This window comes from Bombina bombina, chromosome 6 (assembly GCF_027579735.1).
Source record: "Bombina bombina isolate aBomBom1 chromosome 6, aBomBom1.pri, whole genome shotgun sequence".
Classification (NCBI taxonomy): Eukaryota; Metazoa; Chordata; class Amphibia; order Anura; family Bombinatoridae; genus Bombina; species Bombina bombina.
In genome coordinates, this window is record NC_069504.1 from 1,122,247,230 (window position 1) to 1,122,257,390 (window position 10,161).

The window sequence follows — 10,161 nt, forward strand, 5'->3', positions numbered from 1 at the left end:
AGCTAGATTTTATATAATGTATATACAGTATATATATATATAAAAAATGGTGAATGCCAATGTGTATTTCCAAAGACTGAGAGCACATATGTGCCTGCTCTATTTAGTACTGTTCTATTTAAGCGTTTCTTTTATGTTATAACTGCCCGGTGTGGTCACACAAAAGTGTGAAAATTTTATACTATATTAGGTGTAAAAAGTAACTTTAAATGGACTTGAACTAATTATTTGAAAAGCATCAGACAATACAGTTGTGCACGCTCCTGTTGTATGCGTTGATGTCATACGACACTTCACTGGTGGAATTATAGGAAGCATGGCAGGCAGCAGCACTTGCTCAGCCCTACTGCAATCTATTAGCAGAAGGTAACAAACATGCAATATTTGTAGCTTTGCCAATTTCACGTAATTCAGTTGTACAAATGTATGAATATTGCTAAAATACTTCTATTATTTGACATGCTCCTTTAACTATCTATAAATAAAGAACATTGTGACTGAGAAGCAACTGAACTGAACAGACACACAGGCACTCTCACAAAGCAGAATATCTAGATTTGCAGCCATCATTCTAAATAAATGAAACATTCCTAATATGAAGGGAGGGCTTGAGATCCTCATATGAATATGTTAAAATTGACATTTTTTTCTACCACAAAACGCAATAAGTTTACACATTAAAAACCTTTACTGCTAAATGGTCCCTGGTGATTTTTAAAAGCATCACATATCACCTAGTTCATTACTAGCTTCTTTTGCGACATCACTGCAAGCGGGATAAGAAGGACACACAAGTTACAACGTGAAAACAGTGACAAAGAAGTTAAATCATAACTAAGAAAGTTTTCTACTCATAGAGGCTGTGCTTATGAAACTGATCCAGCAACCTCCAAACCCATGAATGGCCTAAGCCTAATGCAGCGCTGCTGACCGCTAGTCGCACTTAGTTACCGCGAGTTTGCTGGAGCTGTACAAAAGATCCAATACATTGTCATTTTAGTATCAAACCAAAGCGCTTGCCAAACTTTATTTTATGAGGTGACAGATGTCTGGACATTAAAGGGACATAAAGATACAGAAAACTCTAAAATTGTCTATCATACACATGCTAAAGCTGAGAACACCCGTGTGTGCGCGTACAGGTGGGCCTTAAGGACTGATTACTCACTGGCTGATAAGGGTAAATACCACTGTTTTTTTGGTGGACAGTGACATACCTCACAAACATAAAAACAACAAAATTCAGTACAGGAATATAATATATTAAATAACAAAACAAAAACAAAACACTTTTATGCCCTTTAATCATTACCCTATTTCTTCAAGTAAAAAAGAGCCCCTCTTATGTGCCTTGCATGCCTGTCTATTAGTGAGGCACATGCTTATAGGTAATGTAAATCCAATCGCACAAGTGGCGCATGCGCAGTGAGTGATAGTGATGTCACTTGAGCTCACTATGCTCACCAACAAAGTATATTCATAGTGCTTCTGAGTGTATAACTGCAAGAATGACAGATTAAGCACACAGAAGAACGGACTCAGTCTTTTTTGGGGGAAAGTTTTTAGTAAAATTTAAAAAATATGACTTTAACATCCAAACAGAATTCCCAAACATCTGCACAAAGAAATATTTGTTAGTCTACATAAATGTATCACCAATTGCAATTCATTCTGCTTTTCTAGAACAAATGACAATTAGCTATAGCCTCAATATGAGATATACTATGGCTAGTAAGGAGTTAATCTGCAGGTCATGCTTCGCTCCAGCTGCTCTGTAGTTTACATAATCCAGCTCTGTGAAGTCACATGCTAAGTCATTTGAGGGCTATCAATTACTCGTGAAAAAAAAACCCCAGCTACTGTGCACATCTGTGAAGGTGACATGCAGAGAGATTCGCTGGCTGTATAAACAAGCGATCCCCGATATGTCAAATGACTTTATGTTATCTGAGACAGGAGCTCCAACTCTAATGAATACGGGACATGTTACAAACACAATAAAACCAAATACACTAAAGTAACATATTGCATGATTTATCCTGCGGTGGGCGATGTAGTGTTAAAGAACCGTTATAGCGTTATGCTGCGTCATGTGAGCCAAGTGATCAGAACAGATTTCTTTTATCACATGCTCTTTATTATGGTTTTTAATCCAATGTACCTGTGAATTATAAACGTCTCTCACCTTCACAAGATGTTCTACTATACTCAGATAGATGCTGTTGGGTCTCTCTGTGCTATAGCAATGCTATGTCACATGTTGGGTTGCCTGCATCACTGTTGATTTTATTATATTATTGTACCTTTCCATGAGTTTCTCTGTGTTTTGTAACTGTTTATTAACCATTCTCCTGCCTGCTGAATCTGTCTGTTTGCTTAGTGTTATCTGACCATGCATCAATCCTCTCCCTCCTAGTAGATTGCAATATGTTTTGTTTTTAGCTGTCTACCAGTTCTCAAGCCTTCATTCTCTTCAATGATTACTTCAGAAATACCTCAGTAGGCCACTTTCTAGTTTAAAATCAGATGTTTGGGATAGCGCTGCATCTAAACACTACCCAATCTTTAAATCAATACCTGGACAGACATTTACTATAGACTTTATAGATACATTTTCTTAAGCTGTAGTCATTTTTTGGCATTGAGGAACCTTAAATTTAGGAGCAAATCATGCCAGCTCTTTATTTTATTAATCTTCACTACTCTCCATCAGACTATAAAGAATACAAATTCATGAGTTGTAAAATGTTGTGGTCAGTATAGGTTCACCAATCACAGAAACTCTCAAATTAAAATCTAAGCCAGGAAGAATCTCATGCATGAGTATCTCATAATTACATTATCAACAAATTCATTATTTTTAGCCTCTTTTACAAAAAAGACTGATCTCCTGCACAACGTACCAGAGAAGCCAATAACTGGCTCTACATGAGCCAAGGCTGATAGAGATTATATCCAATAGAACAACGTTGGTAGAAGAAAGTCTGCATTGATGGATGTTGAATAAAGTCTACATGATGAATGCTGGCAGGAATTGTATTATGTACATGGATGACTAAAGAGAAGTAGCTGTACAGTGATGTCCATTGCTAAAAAGGTCAACAATGAAGGAGGTTTTTGGATAGAATCAGCTTATTTATATGAATGAATGCTGGGTAGAATTAATACTACATGGATGGATGGAATTTGCTTTGTGTGGTTGCTCAATGGAATTTGGAGTAGATGGATAGAAATAGGACAATATTACCTTTGCATTTATCGACTTATAGTTATTGGATAAAATTAGCACTTCAAGGAGAGTTGCTGAATAGACTATGATCTTCAAAGATGGATGTTTTATAATGACAGTTACAGTGGATTTATATCAGATAGCCGGATAGCATTATCTCTATGTAGATGTTGGACAAAATATTGTATCCATGGATGGATATCAGATACATAAAGAGATGATGATGAGTTAATTCAAATTCAACTGATTTTTTGGGGTAATGAACATTGTTTATATTGTATAAAATTAAGTTGTTATAGATGAATAATGGATAGAATACGTTACATGAAGAGGCAAATGTTATAAACCTGCATTAATATGAGTGAGAAAAAATATTGTGATTACACTATAGATTCAAGAATTCTTCTATAAAATTTAAAATAGCACATGCGTAATTTTAAGCAATTTCTAAGAATTCCTTTACATTTAACTTCAGGATGTGTATTGCTTGATGAAATAAATGATTCACACTCAAGTTCTAGTAACAGTGATGCTTCCTCTTTCCAAGAAAATTTTACAAATAATATGGATTTTACAAAAAAATAAAATTAAGCAATACATCTTTTCCTGGAAACAAAAATCCCAACACATATTACGTGGATGTAGTAAAACGTATCGATTCAACCTTATTTCCTTTATCAAAAACATATTACAAGCCGCTGCTGGCTCTGAGTGGGCGGGGCATTATAATGCCGCTGCACGGAGCACATGCAGCATAAAAGCTATCACTGAAAGAATCATAGCTATTACTAGAAACATGTTTACTGATACAAGGGCATTGCAACAACGCTTCTACAGTATTTAAAAGGGGAATGTAATTGTATGAATTTCAATTTTGACTGCAATATTCCCTTAAATAAGAAGATTGAACTGAGAGAATATTATTCTGAAACTCAGAAAGTCCTAAATATTTAAACAAATGTTATATTTTATTGAACAGACCTGTGACGGAGACAGTTGTTGAGCAATTTTCCTTGTGGCAGGAGCTCATCATAGCAGTCAGCGATGATGTGCGAATCTCACCGGTATCTAGAAGGCACAAAAGACAAATACCACATTGTAATGCAGTGGGACCAATAACACAAAAGAAAATGAATGCTTACTTGATAAATTTGTTTCTTTTTAGACACGATAAATCCACGGATCATCATCCTTACTTGTGGGATATTCACCTCCTGGTCAGCAGGAGGAGGCAAAGAGCACCACAGCAGAGCTGCTATATATAGCTCCTACCCTCCCTCCCACTCTAGTCGTTCGACCGAAGTTAGGAAGAGAAAGGAAAAGCCAAGGTGCAGAGGTGTCTGAAGTTTACAAAAATGAATAACCTGTCTCAAAAGAACAGGGTGGGCCGTGGACTCATTGTGTCTAAAAGAGAAACAAATTTATTAGGTAAGCATAAATTTTCTTTTCTTTTTAAAGACACAATGAGTCCACGGAACATCATCCTTACTTGTGGGATACAATACCAAAGCTAGAGTACACAGATGATAAGGGAGGGACAAGACAGGGAACCTAAACGGAAGGCACCACTGCTTGAAGAACCTTACTCCCAAAAGCAGCCTCAGCCGAGGCAAAACTATCAAATTTGTCAAATTTAGAAAAAGCGTGAAGAGAGGACCAAGTTTTAGCCTTGCAAATCTGTTCTACAGAAGCTTCATTTTTGAATGCCCATGAGGAAGTAACAGCCCTAGTAGAAAGAGCCGTAACTCTTACAGGAGACTGCTGTCCAGCAGTCTCATATGCAAAATGGATCATACACTTCAGCCAAAAAGAAAGAGAGGTAGCCGTAGCTTTCTGACCCTTACGTTTTCCAGAGAAAATGACAAACAGAGAAGACGACTGACGAAAGTCCTTAGTCGCTTGTAAATAAAATTTTAAAGCACTGACCCCGTCCAAATTGTGTAGAAGACGTTCCTTTTGAGAAGAAGGATTAGGACACAAGGAAGGAACAACAATCTCCTGATTAATGTTCCCGTCTGAAACAACCTTAGGAAGAAACCCTAGTTTAGTACGTAAAACTACCTTATCTGAATGGAAAATAAGGTAAGGCGAATTGAATAGCAACGCCGAGAGCTCAGACACTCTTCGAGCTGAAGAAATAGAAACAAGAAATAAAACTTTCCAAGATAATAACTTAATATCTAAGGAATGCATAGGCTCAAACGGAACCCCTTAAAGAACATTAAGAACTAAATTCAGACTCCATGGAGGAGTAACTGGTTTGAACACGGGCCTGATCCGAACCAAGACCTGACAAAAAGATTGTACATCTGGTACATCTGCCGGACGCTTGAGTAACAAAATAGATAAGGCAGAGATCTGACCCTTTAGGGAACTTGCCGATAAACCCTTCTCCAAAACCTTCTTGGAGAAAAGTCAAAATTCTGGGAATCCTAACTCTACTCCATGAGCAGCCCTTGGATTCACACAAATAGAGATATTTACGCCATATCTTATGGTAAGTCTTTCTAGTTACAGGTTTACGCGCCTGAATTAAGGTCTGTATGACCGAATCAGAAAACCCCCGCTTGGATAGGATTAAGCGTTCAATCTCCAAGCAGTCAGCTTCAGAGAAGCTAGATTTGGGTGAAGGAAGGGCCCTTGAATGAGAAGGTCCTTCCTCAATGGAAGTTTCCAAGGTGGCAGGGATGACATGTCCACTGGATCAGCATACCAAATCCTGCAAGGCCACGCAGTAGCGATAAGGATCACTAATGCCTTCTCCTGTTTGATTCGAGCAATGACTCGAGGAAGAAAAGCAAACAGGGGAAATAGATATGCTAGGCTGAAGGACCAAGGAACTGCCAAAGCATCTATCAGTTCCGCCTGGGGATCCCTGGACCTGGACCCGTATCTCGGGAGCTTGGCAGTCTGGCGAGATGCCATGAGATCTATCTTCGGGCCGAAGCCATTTGAGAATCAGGTTGGAGAATACTTCCAGATGGAGTTCCCACTCTCCCGGATGAAAAGTCTGCCTGCTCAGAAAGTCCGCCTCCCAGCTGTCCACCCCTAGGATGTGGATAGCTGACAGATGGCAAGAATGGGCCTCTGCCCACCGGATTATCTTGGCTACCTCGGTCATCGCTAAGGAACTCCTCGTTCCTCCCTGATGATTGATGTAAGTCACTGTCGTTATGTTGTCCGACTGGAATCTGATGAACTGGGCTGAAGCCAACTGAGGCCAGGCCAGAAGAGCATTGAAGATCACTCCTAGTTCCAGGATGTTTATAGGAAGAAGAGACTCTGTCTGAGTCCATACTCCCTGAGCCTTTAGGGAGCCCCAGACTGCTCCCCATCCTAAAAGGCTGGCGTCCTTTGTCACAATCACCCATGAAGGTCTGCGAAAGCATGTCCCCTGGGATAGATGATCCAGAGACAACCACCATTGAAGAGCCTCACTTTACCTCTTCCTATCACTAACGTAGGCAAAGAGAATGACTGGAGTGGAAGGGAGGGGAGGAGCTATATATAGCAGCTCTGCTGTGGTGCTCTTTGCCTGCTCCTGCTGACCAGGAGGTGAATATCCCACAAGTAAGGATGATGATGATCCATGGACTCATTGTGTCTTTAAAAAATTTAAAAAGAAAAAATATAAATCATAAGATACATCTGAATATAGACAAAATACCAATCACAAGGTTCACCATATAATACCAATATATATCCCAACATATGGGACCTTTTATAAAGAGGGGACAAATTATGAGGAGCTGGGCAACAAAGCCTACATATGTATAAGTGGTTCTCACCATATGGCTGTAAAAAGCTAGTGCTATCTAATTGCTGCTGGACTACAAGGCAAAGCAAGAGTTGCCCATGGTCACCATGCTGATGCTAGACACACAGTTTTCTTCACAATTACATCACGTGAGTATTATCACTGCTATCTGCTACTGTAAGATGGGAAGAGGGCAGGACTGGAGAACAGAAAACCTATTTACAGGCAGTCCAGAAAAAGTCAAAGTTGAACTTTCATGATTTAGTTAGAGTGTAGAATTTTACAAAACTTTACAGTTCACTTATATTAGAATGTACTGTTTTCTTATTCACCCTTGTTCAAATGAGAGCATACTGAGGTAGGCTCAGGAATGTGACAGTTATATGTAAAACATTGTTACAAACATTGTAGAAAAAGTGTTTCCATACAGTGCTCAAGACAGGTGCACGCTCCTGAACCTACCTATGTATGCTCTCACAAAAGGAGCCAAGTTAGGACAAAGAATACCAAAGGAAAAAGTCAGTTTGGTAATAAAGGAAAAATTGGATTTGTTTTAATTGTACAGTCTGTCATGGGAAAAAAAAAATCATAAAAGTTTAAATACAACTTTGGGTCAGACTGTTCATTTGGATAGAATATAACAGGCACAGGAAATCTTTACTTGTTGTATTGTGCGAAATCCTAAGGGTTAATGAGCATATAAATGACTCAAGAGAAAAAATAGAAATGGAAGAGTTTCCCACCATCAGTTCTCAGCATACCCCAATGGCCATTAAATATGTGTTAGCTGGAGATCAGGCAGATAATACATGATAAAATGATTCTGGTGTAAGAGTGTGATTGCCCCATATGTACAACGCTGATCTCTTCCTCCTGCTGAAGATAATTAGTCACAGATATAAAACAGGCAATAAAAGAGACTATCCAAACAAGACTGTGTTGAACATAGGATTATCTAAAAGGGTTTCCACACAGCTTTGCTTGAAAAAACAGAGATAAATGGAAAAATAGCAGAGCCTATTACTTTATAGAAACTAAAGTACGTTATAGAAACTAAACTACTTTATAGAAACTAAACCTTTACACTAATTATTTAAATTAAGAGAAATAAAACATGTACAGGCGTTATAGAGATTTGAATTGTGGTGTCAAAATTACAATTTTTGGTAAGAATTGCTTTGCTTAACTATTTATATATTTTTCAATAATACTGTGCAATTCAACATTCACTAAAGTTTAAATAAGATTGTGCGATATAAATTTGATACTGAACTGTCCCTTTAAAGGGACATTAAACACTAAGGACCAGATTACGCTCAAGCGTCAACTGTGCTAGAGGTTTACTTATTCCGCTCTTGTGATAACCTAAACCTAGAATATCGTGTGCGCGTTCACGTATTACCCCATAGTAGTAAGTCACTAGAGCAAAAAAAGTGTGTGTGTGTGTGTGGGGGACCTAACACCCAACTCATGTGCAAACCCGACATGAAAATATGAAGATTAAACATTCCATAGTTCTTCACATAGCAAAATATGTATTTATTTTCTATATATATCTGCTTGTATTTTGGAACTTGGAACAATATATATTTATACCTATATATACTGTATATATATATATATATATATATATATATACATACACATAAACATATACAGGTATACCTCACTCATACAGCAGGTTAGGGACTGGAGCGCCGCTGTAAAGTGAAGTCCGCCTTCAAGTGAAACAACAGGGTTTTCACTTTCTTTTCACTTGCCGGTGTGTTTAAAAAAACTTTGAACATACAGGGAGTGCAGAATTATTAGGCAAGTTGTATTTTTGAGGATTAATTTTATTATTGAACAACAACCATGTTCTCAATGAACCCAAAAAACTCATTAATATCAAAGCTGAATAGTTTTGGAAGTAGTTTTTAGTTTGTTTTTAGTTATAGCTATTTTAGGGGGATATCTGTGTGTGCAGGTGACTATTACTGTGCATAATTATTAGGCAACTTAACAAAAAACAAATATATACCCATTTCAATTATTTATTTTTACCAGTGAAACCAATATAACATCTCAACATTCACAAATATATATTTCTGACATTCAAAAACAAAACAAAAACAAATCAGTGACCAATATAGCCACCTTTCATTGCAAGGACACTCAAAAGCCTGCCATCCATGGATTCTGTCAGTGTTTTGATCTGTTCACCATCAACATTGCGTGCAGCAGCAACCACAGCCTCCCAGACACTGTTCAGAGAGGTGTACTGTTTTCCCTCCTTGTAAATCTCACATTTGATGATGGACCACAGGTTCTCAATGGGGTTCAGATCAGGTGAACAAGGAGGCCATGTCATTAGATTTTCTTCTTTTATACCCTTTCTTGCCAGCCACGCTGTGGAGTACTTGGACGCGTGTGATGGAGCATTGTCCTGCATGAAAATCATGTTTTTCTTGAAGGATGCAGACTTCTTCCTGTACCACTGCTTGAAGAAGGTGTCTTCCAGAAACTGGCAGTAGGACTGGGAGTTGAGCTTGACTCCATCCTCAACTCGAAAAGGCCCCACAAGCTCATCTTTGATGATACCAGCCCAAACCAGTACTCCACCTCCACCTTGCTGGCGTCTGAGTCGGACTGGAGCTCTCTGCCCTTTACCAATCCAGCCACGGGCCCATCCATCTGGCCCATCAAGACTCACTCTCATTTCATCAGTCCATAAAACCTTAGAAAAATCAGTCTTGAGATATTTCTTGGCCCAGTCTTGACGTTTCAGCTTGTGTGTCTTGTTCAGTGGTGGTCGTCTTCCAGCCTTTCTTACCTTGGCCATGTCTCTGAGTATTGCACACCTTGTGCTTTTGGGCACTCCAGTGATGTTGCAGCTCTGAAATATGGCCAGACTGGTGGCAAGTGGCATCTTGGCAGCTGCACGCTTGACTTTTCTCAGTTCATGGGCAGTTATTTTGCGCCTTGGTTTTTCCACACGCTTCTTGCGACCCTGTTGACTATTTTGAATGAAACGCTTGATTGTTCGATGATCACGCTTCAGAAGCTTTGCAATTTTAAGAGTGCTGCATCCCTCTGCAAGATATCTCACTATTTTTTACTTTTCTGAGCCTGTCAAGTCCTTCTTTTGACCCATTTTGCCAAAGGAAAGGAAGTTGCCTAATAATTATGCACACCT

At 38.7% G+C, this 10,161-nt stretch overlaps 1 protein-coding gene across 1 annotated transcript in view; it reads right to left on the reverse strand.

Moving 5' to 3' along the window:
• Positions 1–10,161, reverse strand: part of ITPR2 (inositol 1,4,5-trisphosphate receptor type 2) — a 920,836-nt gene that overhangs the window by 114,288 nt on the left and 796,387 nt on the right. The window contains exon 44 of the mRNA XM_053719707.1: positions 4,211–4,297. Coding sequence (XP_053575682.1) covers positions 4,211–4,297 — 87 coding nt within the window. The remainder of the gene's footprint in view (positions 1–4,210; positions 4,298–10,161) is intronic.